Here is a 19,661-nt window from a genome sequence, read left to right on the forward strand (position 1 = left end):
GGATCAGCCCCCAGTACAATGTACATCAATGAAGGAATGGGCACCTCAGAAGGTGACTCCACTAACAGCCCCGCCTCAGAGTGTATATTGGCAAAGATGAGTGGCGCAAGGGGCAAGAATACAAGAGAATGCAACAACCCGGCAGCTTGGCTAACTTTGTAAGGGTATCGCTGAAAATAACAAGAGCTCCTCTATTCTGACATCAAATGGAAAGAGTAGGGCGCGGACTGCCCTTGTGATTTCCAAGAAATCGTCATTGGAATATCCCAATGTTAAGAGTGACAGAATGATTTCGGGTCCATGTGGAAAGAGTATGGTGGCCCGCATTTAGTGCCACAGAGCATTTCACGAGTACAAAGGTCATCTGTCCACGACCCGCCATCGGGACCCCAACAGGTGAAGGGGTATGCACTGTCTAATAGGCAGGTACCTTGTTACAAGCATAAGTCTCGGATTTCCTATTGTTAAATCGCTGGGAAAGGATCCCATTGCTTGGAGTGTGGAGTCTGCCCGGCCGCCCTTCCTTTGATCCCTTTCTCAGGCCCCTGGACACCTGGGTGAGTGACGGGCCTTTCCTGGACCATGTCACCCGAGTCCATTCATACTCAAAATGCAAGTGCATGGCACAGCACACATCAACACCCAGAGCGTCAGACTGCAGGGCAATAGAGTGGCCAGCACTGCCACCCTCCCAAGGGAACCCCACCAAGGCAGAAGGGGGCTGAAAGGGGCTCTCTTTTAAACCACTCCACAAGAAAGAGCAGTCTTTCACTGCGAGAAGTAGCTGAGTAAACAGAGCCAGCATATCTATCAGGAACACAATAGACACCCGAGGCGCTGAGAAGCCGCTGCCAAAACCAACGTGATGGACATGGCTGGGGCCTTGAGGCAGCGTGAAAAGGCAGAAAGCTTAACAGGGCCGAGGCTCAAAGGGGGGCAGGGGAGCGCTCCCATTTCCGGCAGACAAGGGTAAGGCCGCTTTCGGTGCCAAACGTACACCGGAAATATGGCAACGCCCACAGCCGAAGGCAAAGGATTAGCCAGCATCGTTGGAACAGTTTTTAGCCAACCAATCAAAGCTGTGTGTGGCAGCTTTTAAGGCTGCACCACGGGCCTGTGGGCATAACTGTTTGTGTTCCTTCCGCAGCACCACCTGAAGAACATTTTCACCCTAACAGCCACCCAATGGCCCCCAACAAATGAGAATCATAATTTCAGATCTCTTGGGTGAATCGTCTGATAAGAGGCAAGTGGTTTTCAAGGCTAATATAACAGCATGGTACAATGTATATGAAGGCCAGGCTCCATTTTGTAAATAGTTGCATGGCTGTTGTTTTCAAGTGATCAGACTTATTAGTGGAAGAGAAAGGAAGTCTTGTGAAGACTAGAAGGGGGGGCGGGGTGTTGAACTGCCCCGGCAAGCACCCTCTGTATGCCCATGGCAATTAAGGGTACCTTAGATAGAAAAGTGACTCGCCCCTTTCAGATTGGCAAATCAAAGAACGGAGCTCCTTTCAAACCAGGACCAAGAGGACCCCGTGGGCGGCAAGGAACGATCCCGCCCACGGGGACATTGTGCGAGGAAGGGACAGGAGAACGGGATGGCGTGTGACGCCGGTCCTCAATGATTGGACGGTGGCACGGTGTTGCACATCATCCAGATGAAAAACTCCTTTCTTAGGAGAATGCAAAAGCGGAAAGACGCAATGGCGGCATGGGCAGCGGATCCGTTTGAAGAGGAGAGCGCGGCTGCCATTGCGGTACTGCAGGCAGCAGGATAGAGGTGGGCATGTGGGAGGGTAGAGATGGATCAGTCTGGGGTTGGGAAAAAACAAAGAACAAGTGAGGGAGATGGACCAGAAGAGCCACCTAATGTGGGCGAGAGTGTAAGAGGGAGGCCTAAGAGGGGACCTGCATCAGCAGGTGTAGCTGCAGCAGTGTGGGCTTGAAGCAGCCCAAAGAGAAAACAGAAGGGTAGGGACGAGAGCAAGAAGGTATGACAGGGGATGGGGAAGGCACATCTGAGCACATGATAAAAGTTCAAAAAAGAGGTACACACACAAAAGGGAGAAAGGGCGGTGAGGTGAAAGCAATTGGTGAAAAGCAAAGGAGCTCCATAATGAAGAAGGGGGAACATGAGCAAAATAAGTCAAAGTACATTGGCACAAGGAGATGAAAGTGAGATTGAGAACGAGGGAAAGGGGAGTGATGATGAGGAGAAGAGGATTGGATTAGGAGGACAGAGGGGAGATAATGACGTAAAGGGAAAAGAAGGGGTGCAAGGGAAGTGTGAAGGTGCACGAGAGGCAGACAAGAAGGAGAAAGAAAAGAAAGGGGTGCACACGAGAGCGAGGTATGGGCCCAGGGTGCCGGCCAGCCTCAGGAGAGGGGGACAGCAGAAGGCAAAGAGGGGTTGAGAGAGCAGCAGTTGCCGCCATGGACAAAGAAATGCCCGGCATGGCCTTGCAAGAGGATGTTGGCAACTAGGCAGGTAGAAGCATGAGAACAAAATAAAGGCGAAAGGTAGTTCGGGAGAAAGGAGGTGTGCTGCAGCTTTACATGTAGAAAGGATAAAAGGGAGCAAAGAAAAATGACTGAGGTGGAAGAAATATGGGGTTACCAAAGATACCAGAAGAAAGGGTGGGGGATGGATGTGAAGATTGGGCAAGGTCAGAAGAGGGAAGGCTTTGGTCGCCAATAGAAAGAATGGAGCACCATGTGGAAAGGGGCGAGTGGTGGGAGATAGAGAATGGAGAAGAGTGCAAAAGAACACCACAGAGGAGCACGACAGGCAGGAGGGGAGGCACAGAACAAAGAGAAAATAGACAGATGGACGGGGCGTCTGCACACAGGCCACATTTTTGGGAGAGTCCCAGAGCGAGAGGTATGAAGAGAAGTGAAGAGAAAATAATGGGCAATAATGATAAAGAGAAAAGGGTGAATGACATATGGTCATGGTGTGGAAAGGGGGTGGGGGAGAGGAGCAGGGAGAGGAGCAGGGCAAATGGGAAAGACAGGGGAGGTGGTGGAGTTCGTGGTATGCTCTTGTAAAGGGAAAACACAAGAACATCGGCTGTGATGCAGAGCAAAGAGACAAGAAAGAGGAGAACAATGAAAGAATGCCTGATAGTGAAAGTGTAATAGGTAAAGAAGGAGGTAGGTTTACAATATAGGAATTATAGAAAAAACAAAGAAGAACGCAAGGATGAGGAGTGTGAAGGGGCAGCAGGCAAGGGAAGAGTAAGAAAGAAAGAAGTGAAGGACATAATAACAGAGGAGAAGGAAGGGACAGAAGCAGATACGAAAAAAAGCAGAGATTGCCATATATGGGGGTAGCAAAGCCTCTAGATTCGTACCTCACATTGGCTACAAAAGAACACGCTTGGAGGGGAGAATTTGTTAAGATATTTAAGTTGTCACACAGAGAAGTAAGATGTAAGGAAGAATAATTGGAATTAGCTAGGAGACCTAGAGTACCAATGAACATTGGACCTCTGCTTTCCTCATATATGCCACCATATACTGTGAGAAGTTCCCTGAGCAGAGCGTGGCACTATTGAAATACATGGAAGTGGTTAGGAAGGTGCAGATACATTTTGGAGGGTTTGCTTGGTTAAAATACGATGAGGAGTTCAGATCACGGATGGCAGAGAATGAAGGTGAAGATGGGGGAGAAATTGATGCAGAGCTATGATTGCAGTGGATGGCTCCCCCGAGGCCAGTGGCGGTCACATACATGGCAAGTGGGCTGCCGGTGCCGTTTGTGCCCTTTCAAGGAAGGCCCATCCAAAGAGGGATGGGCAATCAGACAGGGGGTATGGTGGTGGGGGAGCATGCTGGGCTAACAACAGAGGGGCATGTTCCGGAGTGGCATGCAAGTACAAGCACGAATGTACGAAATGCACCGGACGACATCACCTCACACAATGCTGGGGAAGAGGAAATGAGGGAGGAGGTAAAGTTCCGGGTATTAAAGGGGCTCTGGGAAAAGGGCATACTCTGATTAATGTAAAAACATTGAAGGCGTGGCTACAATTTTACCCAGACAGGTAGGCAGCAAAGTTGCTAGCAGACGGATTTGAGAATGGATTCAGGATACCGTACAAGGGTCCAAGAGAGGGAAGATGGGCAGATAACTTAAAATCTATAAAAGAAAATGCAGTTATAGTGGTGGACAAGTTAAAGAAAGAAGTGAGGGAAGGAAGAATGGCTGGCCCATTTGAATACCGTCCATTGTCAAATTTGATTGTTTCGCTTATGAGCATTGTGCCTATCAAGAAAAAGGTGAGTTTTGAACGATTCATCACCTGTCATGGCAACAGGGGGAGTCTATTAATGATTCCATCAACCCGTTAGACTGCACAGTGACTTATGCTAACATTGATGATGCATTTGCACTAATTAAGACATATGGGGATACGCTCAAATGTCAAAATGTGACGTGAAGTCAGCGTTCAGGCTGCTACCGGTATACCCAGAGGATTTTCAGCTATTAGGTATTCAGTTTGAGGGTGGCATATATGTGGACAAAGCATTCCCCATGGGATGCACAGCAGCATGTGCACTGTTTGAGGTTTTTAACACTTTTATAGAATGGGCATTTACAAAACCATATGGTGCATTACCTGGACGACTTTTTGATGGTGGGAAAAAATGCAGAGGAATGTGAACGGTTACTAAGGGAATTTCAAAGATTGACCGAGGAACTGAGCATTCCACTGGCGTTAGAAAACACTGAAGGTCCAGCGTCATTGCTGGCGTTTCTGGGCATTGAATTGGATGCAAAAAGAATGGAATCTAGAGTAGCTTTGGTGAAGATTGAAAAATTGAGAGAGAAATTGTACGAGGTGGTGTCAAAAGAAAGGTGTGAGGTGAGGACAATACAACAGCTTTTGGGGAAGCTCAATGTTGATTGCAGGGTGGTAGCGCCGGGAAGGGCGTTTTGTGGACAGATGGTGTTGGCAATTGCAGGTGCAAAAAGACTGCATCATAGGATTAGGGCGACCGCTCGAATGAGACAGGACCTTCAGCTGTGGAGGTGTTTTTTATCGGAACACAATAAAATATCAATGTGGCTAGACGACTGGGTGAGATATTGGAATGTGGAGATATTTTCTGACGCGGCTGGGCAATGGGTTTTGGAGTGTACTGGGAAGGGAGGTGGTGTGCAGCGGTATGGCTGTCAGAATGGGCAGAAGAGAAGCATATTTTTGACTTTTTGGAGTTTTTTCCAGTGATTGTGGCTTTGGAACTGTGGAGAGATTTTTGAAAAACAAAAGGGTAGTGTTCTGGCGGAATAACTAGAGTATTGTGGCAGATATCAATAGGCATCTACCAAAGATGTGTGGGTATTGAAGTTACTATGGAGGCTGGTGCCGATCTGTTTGAAACAGAATGTAATTTTCAGGGCAAAACATATTGCAGGGGCAGCGAATAATATTGCTGACGCAGTAGCTCGTTCACAGTGGTTGAGATTCTGTGGGCTGGCACCAGTGGCAGACAAATGGCTAACAGAGATGCCCCCCCGAACTGTGGAACTTCGGGATCAAGAAGTGACGGAACTGGTGAAAGGGTCTTTGGCTGCATCGACTAGAGCATCATACAGTCTCACCTAGGAAGAGTTTGAGGGAAGTGGTGCTAAGGAGAGATAAAGGTTTGGGACACAGGGTGTACATAGAATGGAGGGATGATGTGGTGGATTTCATAATGATGCTTATTAAGAAAGGAGGGTCATCAGTGACTATCGCTGCTAAGTTGGCGGGGGGTGGCATTTTATGGGAAGTGTTTTTGGGGTTATAAACCCTCAGCAGGTGAATTGGGGAAGTGGATATTAGAAGGTTGTGCCAGGAAGAGGGGAGGGAAGAAAGATACCCACAGGCCTATGTCGGTGGGTTTGTTCAGGAGACTGTAGGTAGCAGTAGAGGTGGTGGTGTGCTTCTGTTTGGGAAGTCTAACTGTTTAAAGCTATGTTTGCAGCTTTGTTTTTTAGAGCATTTAGAGTGTCAGAGTTGGTGGGCGGGATGGGTTGGGAGGGTTTCGGGGTATACGAAGTGGCATGCACAAAAGAAAGAGTGTGATTATGGATCCGACAGAGCAAGACAGATCAGAACAAAAAAGGGGCGGTGGTGGAACTGGGGAGGTCTGAAAGCAGGGAAATATGCCCAGTGAGGGCTCTGAAGTTATTTGGAGAAAAAAGAGCTCAGAGGAGTGGGGTGTGTTATTTTGTACTTGTACATGACAATGGGTAAAAGGAGGACAGGTGTTAGCAGTGCTGAAAAAGGTTTAAAAAGAGTGGGGGTTGACTCAAAGGAGTTTGGTACATACTTGTTCCGTATGGGAGCTGCATCGGAAGGGGTTGATTTGAGCTCAGGCAAAAAGGAGGTAAAATTGTTGGGGTGGTGGAAGTCGCACAGGTTTAGATTGTATGTAAGGGATGTGAAGAATATGTAGTGGAATATGGTGGATGGTGACAGTGCTCCCCTTTTGTCGTTTATCTAGTACCAATGATGCCGAAGGAAGTGTGGATTTGTGGACACTCCATTGTTAAATGGGCCGGGAAACAAGCAGAGACAAGGACTTACGGAAAACAGCTGGGAAGAGCCGACAGTGAGGCGGAACTGGTATGGTCTTGTGTGGGGGGCATTAGGTGGGGACAGTTGATGCCAATGTTGTTTGATTTAAGGGGTATAAGACGGATGGCAGATTTGTTGATCATTCATTTGGGGGAAAATGACTTAATACGATGCACTGGGCTAGAAATAATAAAAATGAAAAACTGGGCCTTATTAAGAAATTATGGAATGACACAGAAGTTGTATGGACACAATTGTTGCCACGAAGAGTATGGAGGAGTGCTCGGAAACCCGCAGCCATTGACAAAAGAAGAAAATACATTAACAGAGAAGTGTCTGGTTCTTGCAGAGCTATAGGAATAGGGGTTTTAGGGCATGATGACATTACGTTTGGGTGCCAGTATACTTTAGACCGGACAGGGTGCACTTGTCATTTTTAGGAGCTGAAATATATTTGATGAATGTGGTGGATGGATTTTAAAAAAATGGGAAATATAAAGGAAGCGGGACACTACCTGGGGAGGGTCACGCTGAATGCTGGAGCAGAGTATCCAGAGCAGAAAAACAATAGGAAAGGTTTAATTAAAAAAAAAAAAAAGAATAAACAATAAAAAATAGGAAAGGTTAACAATAGCTGAAGTGGTTTTAAAGGTTACAATAAGACAACAGGCGGGGATGAGAAATAAATTAAAAGAGAACAAATATACTTGGTCCTAGAGTGGGAAGGCATGAACAAGAGAAAGAAAGAAAAAGCAGAAAGAAGAAAGAAAGAGCAAGGAGAGCTAAAACATGGGGAATAAGAAGGACGAGCAGAAGGGAAAAAACAAAGTACAAGGAAAGATGAGAGTCGAAGCATAAGATGATAACAATGAAGAAGGGGATTTTTTGTAAAGAAAGTTAATATGTTAATGATTGTAAGCTGCTCTGCCTTGAATAAAAGCGGCCTTTCATCTAAAAGAAATGACGTTTTTATTCAGTCAACACCCTCGCACAAGGTGGCATGCATAGTCTGGCCAGCCCTCTGATGGACAAGGTTGGGGAGTTGTGGGTGGGCATAAGGACCTCTGTAATTGGAGGTGGTATAATCTGTAAAAGGGGTGGAGGCAATGCATCATTCTCAACCCACACGCCTTTCTGGGTATGACATGCCCCGTAAGAACCCAGCTCCCGTTCATACATGTCAATGGGCTTTCACCCTCCCAAAACAAAATCAGATGTTCTCAACCACACTGGGGCCACATGACGTTCAGAACTGATCATTGGACATGAATGCAAAGCATACTGTGTGGATGGACCACTTGGGTGCCAGAGTTCCACTGTTATGCCAATCTATGGAAAATGCTTGTGGTATTGCGCACTCACGCACAAGACTTTGAGGTGCATCATTTCTGCCATTCAGTGATCGAAGTGAGCGGGAACAGTCGGGAGCAGTGTTCCACTACTTTCATTTTTTTCTGTTTACCATTCATCTACTTTTTACAAGCATATTCACCATTCTATATAGAGGATTTGTAAATTCATGCCCCTGTCCAAGTGTAAAGCTGTAATAGGAGCCTCAGGTCCTAGTCACTTAGACTATTGGAATGTCTGGGCCGAAACACTTGTCACATTTTGCACTAGGTTTCCATCTACCCTCTCCCTTGTCGAGACTACAGTTTCACTACTTCTTTTGGTACACTTCTACCGCTGCTGCTATTAAAAAAGATCAGTTCTTGTGGTAGAAAGGACTGCTGTGTTTTGGGGGCAAATGCATAATCAGGCGTATCTGCAAAACCATGAGTCCATTTTCCCTTTCCATGGCAGCCATCGGCAGCGGACGCGCTGGGGACAGAAGTGTTCCCAGCGCGTTTGCTCCCGCAAAAGGAGAAATAAGAAGGTAAGTGGGGCTGGGAGGGCAGGGAGGGAATATTTGCAGGGGAGGGGGAATCAAGAAGGAAAAAACGTACCTGAATTCCCAGCGGGGGAGGGTGGCAGCCTCTAGCCGTGTGGAGGCTCAGAGTGGGGATTGATCCGTTTCGAAACACCTCATTTGCTGAGCGGCTGCCACACCTCCCACCCCCATCCCTGCTGGAAACAAAGGAAAGGAATCCTGGCCGAGGGATTCCCGGTCAGGTAAAGCCCAGGCGAGGGTCAATCAGAATGTTTGTTACATTCTGTTTGACCCTCGCCGGGTACTAATCATAAATGGTACAATCTAGCCACTGTGTGGTCTTTTGTAGTATCTGCAACATTTCAGTAAAAGCCATCTCGTCTCATGGCCCTCTTGTTGCAGCCATCTCACTTCATGGTCCTCTCATTGCAGCCATCTCACCTCATGGCCCTCTCATTGCAGCCATCTCATTGCAGTTTTTCCTTGAATCCTACATGTCACTGCTACAAGGAAGCCAGATTCCTTATAGTATAGTTAAGCCTTCAGGAAACAGACTGAATTCCCTTTTATGAAAGCTCAGAGTCTCACGGCTCTTGAATTCTGAAATGAAAATAATTCATGCCATGATTGGAATATGAAACCCTACCTGACCATCGGTGCCAATGCTACCACTGCAATCCGTCAGCAGCTCGGACATGTCGTAGTAGCTGTTGAACTCCCATAGGCAGGCCTCCAGATTCAGGTTGCGGTAGAAGCGCAGGGAGCGGGCTGATCGCAGGGCTGTGCTATACTGGTATGGGGATGTCTCGCCGATCACCTCAGGGTTTTTGGTGTTGTCCGTTATGAAGCCATGCCTGGTCGGGATCTCGTTGTAATCCAGAAGATTCGAGCACTTGTGGTTTCCCACTCGAGTCCCGTCAGGACTCAAGGTCAGCTCGAAGTTCGACATGGGCCGGGTTGAGATGACGGGCAACATACCTAAAAAAAAAAACTTAGTTTATGATACGAGAGCATGGCAATGTGTGTAATGGGTTGGGGGGAATTCTTTCCAATTTATTTATTGCAATGTAGATTAACTTTTGGTATGGAAACTAGCTATTAAAGAGTCCTGAAGTTGTAGACTTCAAAGCAACTCCAGCACTGTTTAACTAGCCGGCTTGTGATATAGCCCTGCAGAGATCTATAAATATTTGGAAAATCCATAAAATATACATTTTTTTCTTCTCAGTTTGTGCTAATATGTACGCTTCCTACCGCCTTCAAATGGATTTGGGTGCGACATTGGGCCTCATTACGACCCTGGTGGCAGGGGTTTAACCGTTAACCCCCCTATCGCCTCATTATGAGGTCTCCTCGCGGGACCCGCTAAGGACGCCTGGTAAAACCATGCGTCCTTAGCGGGTCCGGTGAGCAGACCAGGATGCAAACAATGGGCCCGTCATTAACAGGCCCGTTGTTTGCATCCTCCAAGGTCGGAATGGCCCGGTATTTCCACATTCAGGGAACCCGGACCCGGTACCCGGTAACCGGTATGGGGGTAGCCATGTCGCAAATAGCTGCATGGCTACCTCCGTGGTCGTAATGATGCTCATTGTGTATCATTGAGTCAAAGTGCTTGGTAGAGTGTGAGAGCAATTTTGTAGACAAGGCTTTGACAGTATGAGTCACCGGTCACGCCCACTGGAGCCCGTCTCCTTGTTATTCCTTAGCTTTAAACCACACACCCTCGATGCCATAGAGGGCATAAAAAGGGAAACACACATCCACACCACTGGGCCGTAGAAAAGACGCTTTTCTCTTGATGAGCTACGCAACTTTTCTGCAACCCACTATCAGGCAATTTTACCTCAGATGACCATCCTGGGTAGATATGGGAGCCAATCAGGCTTCTCAAAACACGGGGTGAATCCCTTGATCCAATCCGCTCTTTGATCAAGCGGTGTACACATGCAACCGCCCGCCATTTTCTCTCCCTTGCCCTGACACTTCCTCAGTCCCCTTAGCCCCCCTCACTCATGCTCCGCAGCACACACTTACTTCTTGCTTTCCTCCCGTGCAGTTGCACCTTGCCACGCTTCTCCACCCACCCTGGCCACTATCAAAATAGAAGAGTGGCTCCACACAAAGCGAGCCCACCATTGCCATGGCAGCGATGCTGAAACAGGTCGCCCACCCAACTGTGCACATTTATTTCAGACATATTGATTGCTCCCAGCAGCCCTAGTAGCAAAGCCTCGGTGGTAATAGCAATAGTCACCCGCTCATTGCTTGTTGGCCATTGCTGGGCTTAGGCCTATGAATACGGGCCCGGGCCCTTACCATCCAGTAGAACATTTCGTTTTTGTTAAAGGGCCTACACGAATTACCAGTGATGAGTGGGAAACAGTGGATTAGACTTCCTTAACTTTCATGAGGGATGCAATGTAATTTCAATGCCTCTTTCCAATGTTGTATTATGATGTAAGTAGGTTCTCTTTTTTTTATCGTTTTACCTTTATTATAGTGATACTTTTTTTTATCATCCTGCGATTGTATTTATGTTGTCTTATTTGTTTGTCAAAGCACATGATGCTGCTTAAGTATTACCCCCTCTGTGTCCCCATCGTGGCCCCAACATGGAGAATTGTTCATTAATCTTCTTCCCTGTGTGCCCCCTGCCCTGCACTCCATTGCCACCTCTACCTGACCCTTTGCAGTGCATGGCCTCCTCTGTAACAGACATAGTTACAGTAAATGTGGAGTGTAAATGTGAAGGTAGAAGGTTGTTCGATTTCTATTTGTAAATCTCCTAGGTGGCCAAAACTTTGCTTCAGGGAAGCTCACATTAACTGTTCAGTCTTACTGGGGAAAAGCGAAAGGTTCCTTACTCTAATTTCCAAGCCAGCCTGCACATGTAGAATAATTAGACTTACATTCAATCGTTTCTACGTGAAAAGGATATCAAATCAACAGTTTTTCATTGGGTTCTTGTATAAAAGCGGGTCCACTCCGATTCATTTAGTATGCACCCATGTGTACGGGGAGGAGAGGGAAAGGAGCAGCCGGTACCCTCAAGCATCAGCCCATGATATGTTCTCAGATATGACATGGGGGAATTGAGAGCGGCGGCTCCGCTCCAGAAGAAGCCGGTTGAAGATGGAATGAAGTCTGAGTTTAGAGTATTCAGGTTCCCCTACATGGAAATCTGGGCATGTTTAATGAGGCTGATGGCGATTACATACGTGCCGATACCCTATACGATGTTCTCCCAGTGGGAGCAGGAACCTTACAGGGAGATCTACCAAGACTAGGGCGACTCAATTCAGTAAAACAGCCTGGATGCGTACTTGAAATCCTTATGAAAAAGCGATCACCAGGGTAAAGATGACGAGTGACTTAAACGGCCATTTCTCCAGCATTGGATCTTTCATGGATTCACATGCTGTGAATATTCCCCGTCATCCCAGCCTGACGACTGGGAATATTCACAGCATGTGAATCCATGAAAGATACCAACGCTGGAGAACTGGAGTTACAGATCAGAAACTACTTCCATCTTTGCTACTAGATGGCCGTGGCGGGATGTCTGTCTTGCAAGATATGGCCTGTTGTGGGCCTAGCCTGGTTGAGTCCTCATACCTGGCTAACAGCTTTTGGTGGTTGTGCAGAGGATGGTGTGAACAGAGAGTGCTTGGTGGGCGGATTTAGACAGCAGCACTGTCACAAGTGCAGGGTTGTGCGCTGTCACTATTCTCTCCCTTCTATGCACTGTTTCTATGTTTCCCGTTCCAGGCTGTCGCTTTGTGTCTTTCTTCTCTCCATACCGTCCATTTCTCCCCCTCCTTATTGTACCTGACAATTTGCACTGCCATTTTTCCCCATCCCTTTCACCAGCCTTTCTCTGTGCCCTACTCCGTGTTCCCTCCTCTACTCCTCATCCCCATGCCCCACGTTTCTGCTCCTCCACTTTGTTCCCACCCTGCGTGCGAAACACACTTGGGCCTCATTACGAGCTTGCCGGTCCAGATACAACGGTACCGGTAAGCTTGCGAGTACAATTGTATCCGGACTGGCAAACTCTGAGTTGTGCTGGCGGGTGCCTTTCATTCCGCCAGGTCTGACCCGGTGGAATGAAAGGCACCCGCAAGCACAGCATTTACGCACTGTTGATAACGGTGCCTGTGCATCCGGCTTCCCTATTCCCATGAAGCCCTATGGGTTTCCATGTGAATTGGGAAGAATTTTTTTTGGCGCCCAAGAATAGGCAAATACCGGGTCCGGCAAGGTCGTAATGACCCGGTAATTGCCCATTTCTGGACGCCAGAAAAAATGAAACTCCGGTGGCAGCCGTGCCTGTTTTACAGTCCCGGCAACCACCCGGGTTGTAATGAGGCGCCTCATTACGAGTTTGCTGGTCCGGATGCAACGGTGCCAGTAAGCTTGCCAGTACTGTTGTATCCGGACCGGCAAACTCTGAGTTGTGCTTGCGGGTGCCTTTCATTCTGCCAGGTCTGACCTGGCGGAATGAAAGGCACCTGCGAGCACAGCATGCCTGTAGCACAGGGAACGTTAAGAACCATGTCGGTGCTACAGGCATCCCCATTGGGAATGGGGATCACCCAATTCCGGCACCCGCGAAAGGGCAATTACCGGGTCCAGTGGGGCCGGAATACACCAGTAATTGCCCATTCACGGGTGCCAGATTTTTTTTGCAAGTTTGGAGGTAGCCTGCCTGTATTACAGGCAGGCTACCTGCAAACTTGCAATGAGGCCAGTATGTCGAGCGTCTTTTGGAATTTTCCTCATTGAGTCACTTGTCCATGGTGGCCTTTGAAAGGATTTAAAAAAGGTTCTTGAATAAATCAGGTGAGCACCCAGCTTACCGTCCATGTGAGGCATCGTCACTATCAGCTTGATCAGGTTGGGATAATCGGGGTCATCGGGACCTGTGTAGCGAATCTTGGCTGAAAAAGGTTCGGCCCCCACTGTTCCTGGGATACGTGGCTGGCAGAGTCCTAGAACAAAAGGTTGTTGGTTAGAGGAAAAGAGGTTCCATACAGTCCAATGCACAATTCTACCCAAAGGAATTAGTCTAGGGCAAAATAACAGTCTACTTTTTGCACACAGAGATGCTCCTGTTTCTTTTCCATACAGGCCAGAGTTTGTGTCCTCATCTTCCAGCCCTGATCGGAAGTGTTCTGGTGACCGAAGAATGTGTATAACGTCTGTGGTTCTGACTCTTCACAACCAATGCTGCCATTGTTCGCCCAACCTCAGCTAATACTTAGGCTACCTGGCTCTCTCACCCCATGACGGGCTCGTGGTTCCTGATGTCCCGTGTGCTGATATTGACCTCCATTGAAGGCGGGTGCTACACCGGGATGAGAGCGTGTTCTGCATTTACACTCAGTAGCCGGGACAGAGAGCATTGTTTCAGTTATCAAACGACAGAAAGGTTTTCTGTACATGAACAGTTGATATAACCCACTTAATGTATGGCTAAGCTTTGATGCCGGGACACCCGGGCTCCTGCTCAGTGATGCTTTGATGACATCACACACAATTTGACTTTGCTATCCGTGTTGTATCCAGAGTGCCTAAACATTTCCCAAATGATGCGTGTGAAGACGGTCCTCATCCGCCTACCAAACTGTGAACTACACTCACGTTCAACAACTATATATGAGAATATTGTACAGGTTGTGGATTTCAGGGACGATTGTTCGCGTATTAGCCTGACTGTAATCTTCTACTCGATTGGTCGATGGTCTTGGTTGGTCGATGATCTCGTTGGGTCGATGATCCAACTAAACTCAACATGAACATTTGAAGCGCACCATGTGTGGGACACATCCGGTTAGGAAGACAGCCTCTTGTGTTAACAGACACCACAAACAAAAAAAGGGCACCTGCTGTACTGGGCCTTACCCCAGATAAGATTTGGAATCTGGAAAGAATGGTGTCTATCACAACGGTGCACTATTCACTGAACAATAATCAGTCCATTATTGTTTAATGCACTATATCAGAAACTGCTGCAGATTCGTGCGCTAGTACGTGGGCCCTGATAACCGGGAATTCGATTGCAGCCCCAGGTCTGTTCTTTAATGAGAGCTACGTCTGATCAATGACAATTATCCCGGGCAACTAACTAAAACAAAGAGCAACCCGCTGACCGCTCCACCCACTAAAGTAATCAGGGGCTGTTTCTTTTCAGGTGTCCTAGGTCACACCTGAGAGCCTGAAATACTTCATTTTGATAGGCACATATTTTGGTTGGTAACATGTGAACAAATGTTCCATGTACACCTTTGATCAAACACATTTTTGATCTTACTTCTGTGACAATTGGCCCGAACAATTAACCTGAGTCATTGTAAAGATTGACTGGGAAAAGCATCAAAGGACAGAAAATGAAATTAATTATTTTCGTCCAATGAGAACGTTGATTTTAGCACCAAAGCACACAAAAGTAGACCAACCTATAATTTATATTCAGCTATTTCTTAAGGTTCAGCATATTCTTTGATGGCAAACTCTCTATCAGTCAAGGAATCAAAGAAATCTGTGAGTTACAACAACTCAAATCTTTTGTTCACAGCGTTTATTGTGTCAGCCCTGTCGTTTTTTTAAGGTAATGCAAATAACCACTTTTCTCACTTGCTTCACTTTTGACCTCAAACGCACATCTGGGGTCAGAGTGCAGCCACACCTCTGCTGCTTTCATGTTCTCACTATTACTCCCCTCTGTGTCCCCATCGCGGCCCCAACAGGGAGAATTTTCCATCAAGCGTCTTCCCTGTAAAGCCCCTTCCCCGCTTCTACACTCCATTGCCACCCCTACCCGAGTCACAATGAACATAAAGAGAGGACTCAGGGTGTCGGTGCATACATCTTGTGACTTTCTTGTTTTTTAAAATATATTTTAACTTTATAACTTGCTTCGGCACGGTTGAGTGGGCTGCAAAGCTTAAGGTTGTTGGAGAGCCACTCACTGGCAACTAGTCATTGCTGAAGACCACTGGTTTGGGCCTCAACAGTGATTCGCACTTTAAAACAATTCAGTGCTCCATCAGAGAGAGGGGAACTAATGTACAATCGCCATGACAAGACCATGATCGCTGTCTTCCAGAATATACTTCAAGGTTCTAAGAACCCCAACTTCAGGCAGTCTCTGTTTTCTTCACTGCTCCACCTTCGTTGTTATTCCTCGAGTTCCCCGGCCTCTCCTGTCAGTCATAGTTGCGCTGCTTGCGATGAAACACCTTTTCCTAGAGAGCTGAACTGCTGCCATGATACTTGTATTTTACTTTTGAGAGTTCACGTCTGTACTGCTCGCATTTCTCAGTGTGGGACTCGGGTCCAAGTCATTGTGAAAGGCAAATTGAAGGCGTGCTCCGGGTATCACAGAAGCAGTACTTGCTTCTACTGTATGAAGCACTGCGAAGCTGTGCGTCTGTTATGGCCACACGTGTATCCCTACATATCTGCAAAATCCATAACATGTCACAAATATGGAACAGATTTTGGACCTCATAATTACTATATACCTGACCCCATAAAATGATACAACTGCAGACTGCTAAGCGCCCACCAATCAGATGTGGGCTGAAGTAAAACGCCCAAGACCCAGTTTTGTTTACAGGGTACGAGGTTGGTACATCGCCAGGCTTTCTTTTTCCCCAAAGAGTTTTTTGCTGACCATTTTCGGCCGAAAAAACTCATCGGAAAATATGGTGATGGGGGGGGAAGGGTATACAAGGATATAAAGGTTAGTGGGTCTGTCAAATAGCAACTAGATAATAGGAAAGGGGAAGCTTGCTAGAGAACTCTCCCCCGCCTCCCCATAAAAGAATGTCAATTCGTTTTTTCATCTGAAAATATTCGGCAAAAAACTCTGCAAAAATAAACCTGGCCATCTAAGAGCATAGAACCGTTTACAGCAGCAATACATGTCACTGTGAGTTTATGACGTCATTCTGATGAGTACTGAGTACAGCGCAGTGATTTACACCATCTGATCAAGGGTCTGAGTGTGGATTAACAATGTGTTGGCTGCTTCTGTAATGTGCCTGTACCCTGATCAAGAATGTTGTGTCACGAGAATACAAAGCATATATCTTAACACCATGCTATAGTCTGTGTGGTGCCAGACCAATAATTGAATGTCTTCTTTGATTGACAAGCAAGACGAACCTGTTAATTTGTCTCACTAGACAGAATTTAACTGGGGGTGAGGGGCAGACAGATTTTATTACAGCAGATCTCACCCTCATCGCGGTTGACAGTCACAATTGGGCTGTGCAGCTCAAGTCCTGCATCTCCATTGGCGTTCACAGCTCGGGCGGCGCACTGCACGCGCGATCCAGCATGGAAGTAGATTGAGTCCAGCGTGATAGACTTGGTGTTGGTGAAGAAGGTGTTGGAGTCGACTTCACGCATGGGACTGGTGACCCCGTCGCTGCCGCTGGGGGCGCTGACGAGCCAGCGATACTGGGACAGCGTATCGTTGATGTTCTCGGCGGCACAGATAGAGCCCGTCTTGTCGTAGTCTGAATATTTTGGATTACAGGCCTGGAAGGGTGCAAGAACAATTAGAACACCAACGGACAAGAAAAGCACACAAAGAACACTTGATGTTTTAAGATAAAAAATTAAAAGCCGCATCAAGCATTACAAGAGTTACCATCAGTGATGGGCAAGTGATTTACTGATGACTTTTTCAAGTCTGGTGAACAATGTGTTGTGAATAGTTGTGTGCGTTGCAGGCGGCCGGTCCAATAGCATCAGAACGGTCAAGATATGTAAGCCGGGTATGTGGCTCAGTGGCCTGTGCTTGATTTCATCATCACAGGTTTGCATCACTGCGGGTCCACTCAGACCTTCATCCTTCCAAGGTTGATAAAATGAGTCCATTAAGTTGGGTACCACTAAATATCTGTTATCCGTGAATAGCGCCAAGATGCCTCTGCAGGGGTAAACGTGTGTGCTACAGATATACCTGTTATGTCATGCACCCTATAGCCAGTTACCCATCTTGAAGGCCAAGTCGTCCCAGTCAACCCTAAGCACCGCCTGTCTCAAGAGTAGGTCATGAACATTAAACTCCCTTGAAGGGTGAAAACTCCCTTTTCCTGGAGGCTACCAGCAAAGCAAGCTGCCAATGAAGGGCCGTGCAACAAAAGTAGCACGGTTTCACACACATTCTTCTTTCTGTTTTTGAATTCAACAACGCCCGGTTTTCTGCCAATGACTTAATAATCTTGTTTTGGGAGTTGAATCACATGAGTGATTTGTTGTTCAACAGTGCCCCATTTGGAATGAAGGGGGCCACACGCTTGTGACCCCCATGACAGAACTCCTCCCGGCAATGACTCATTGAGCAATGCTCTGACACCTCACGGATGCCACCACATAGTCTAGTTCTGCAGGATCAGTTGAGACGGTCATAGCGCCGTGAGGTTATGCCAGTGGAAGTGGTGTGCTTTATATATCTCCTGTACCATCACATAACATTCATGCCAGCGGCAGACCACCTGAGCAAGCCTAGAGTCAGCATGGGTTAGAGTTCTCCTTTTTATCAGCATTAGTAGCAACTTCAAACACTGCCAGTGTTATGGCCCACCGAATTATAACTCCCAGAACCCCCCTTACTTATGCATATTAAGTAGCTTTGGGTTTTCACCCTAAGTTACTAGGGTATTCAAGACGTGGAACCCTTGCTCACTGTTCTTAGAGAGGCACAGCTCCACCTCACTGACGAGGCCCAACCAGGCTGAAACACCTGTCTGGGGTTGCTTTTGGTACTCTTGTTCATAAGAGAATTGCCAGGCATTTCGGTGGTGGACTGCCCTCGGGCAGGATAAAGACTGAAATGTAGTGGGCATTTCTCTTCTGTGAAAGGATGGTGAGCTAAAGACTCTGTTTGAGACTCAAACCCGGGATATAGGCCGGTAGTAGAGAAACTTCCAGAATCCCACTTACTTATCCACCTAATTATAACCCATGAGGTATTTATCTAACGTGGTATTCCCAGGCAATATTGCATGTGGCAAATGCGGCATGATGGAGAAGTGAAATTCCTCCAAAGGAGGGAAATTAATGTGTTAAACCACCCCCTTCTAGCAACGAAAAACATTTTGTTGTCCAAGTAAAGCATATTCCTTCAAATTAAGGCACAACAGTGTGCTGGTGGACCCCCAGAGGAGATGACGCAGTGGGTCTCTCAGATTGCAACCCTCTCCCCACTTTTGCAGTATAATGCACAGGAGGGTGATTACGGGCCCTCTGCCTAATCAATGGCATCCCTGCTCGGGACTTTATACATTACCAGCAGGTTTCCTGAAATACCAAATCCACACATTGCGACACCTACTGGTGGCAAAGCTGCAGTGACGCGGGAATCCGAGATACAAATCTAAAGGACTCGCAATGAACCCCCGAGTATAAAGTCACAGGTGTAGAGATTGTGAAAGAGGACCGGTAAAGCAAAAGGAGACGCTTATTTGAGCTATTTATTTGCAGGCGCTTATACTGACATAACATACATTGAGGTTTTATAGTGTTTTGTTATTTTTACTAGAACCATGAACAGAAAATGAAGGTGAACGATTCTTTTGTTGCGTCTAAGGCTCGGCGGCCTAAGGCGTGCACGTACAACCACTCCCTGTGTCTCCAGGATCCGTCTGGCACGTCCATTGTGTAGTAACTTCCCCCGCACCCCTCACCTGTGTCGCTCACCCGCTTCCGTTTTGCTTCATGCCCTTTGGTCACGGGTCTCAACCTCATGTACCTTTCTTGGCGACCTTCCGCAGGTTTTGTGTACACACTTTTTGGAAATAAAGATTACACTTTTTCACTGCGTAGCGCTGTGGCTGCCACCCCTAGGTGGGTTTATTGAAAGCACTATTTTGCTCATCCTTGAAGCTAACAGCCCAGCAGCAGGACCCACCGTCACACACACAACAGGATAGCCGGTAGGGGGATGCGGGCTCTCCTTGGCCTTGGCGGTGTCGTCGTACATCAGAAGGGACACCACCTGCGGGACAGCTGGGAAGGTTACGTCGGCAACGCTGTCCATCTCCTCGATGTACACGATGGCTTTACTCATCTAAAAAAGGCAAGACAAGTCACATGACCATGGGGTAGCAATAAAAAGCAGCCCCTGTCACCAATCCAACAACAAGCATTGACAAAGCCAATCATGTTGACTGTTTGTTTGTTTGTTTTATTTATTTCTA

The 19,661-nt window shown here is 47.2% G+C and overlaps 1 protein-coding gene across 1 annotated transcript in view; it reads right to left on the reverse strand.

The window, feature by feature from the left end:
* FREM3 (FRAS1 related extracellular matrix 3) overlaps nt 1-19,661 on the reverse strand; it is a 275,102-nt gene that overhangs the window by 33,581 nt on the left and 221,860 nt on the right. Inside the window, exons 13-16 of the mRNA XM_069631210.1 lie at nt 19,373-19,531; nt 16,692-16,995; nt 13,305-13,436; nt 9,089-9,420 (exon numbers count right to left, since the gene is read on the reverse strand). Of these exons, the coding sequence (XP_069487311.1) occupies nt 9,089-9,420; nt 13,305-13,436; nt 16,692-16,995; nt 19,373-19,531 (927 nt within the window). The remainder of the gene's footprint in view (nt 1-9,088; nt 9,421-13,304; nt 13,437-16,691; nt 16,996-19,372; nt 19,532-19,661) is intronic.

Source organism: Ambystoma mexicanum, chromosome 6q (assembly GCF_040938575.1).
Source record: "Ambystoma mexicanum isolate Mex_15411 chromosome 6q, UKY_AmexF1_1, whole genome shotgun sequence".
In the NCBI taxonomy this organism is placed as follows: Eukaryota; Metazoa; Chordata; class Amphibia; order Caudata; family Ambystomatidae; genus Ambystoma; species Ambystoma mexicanum.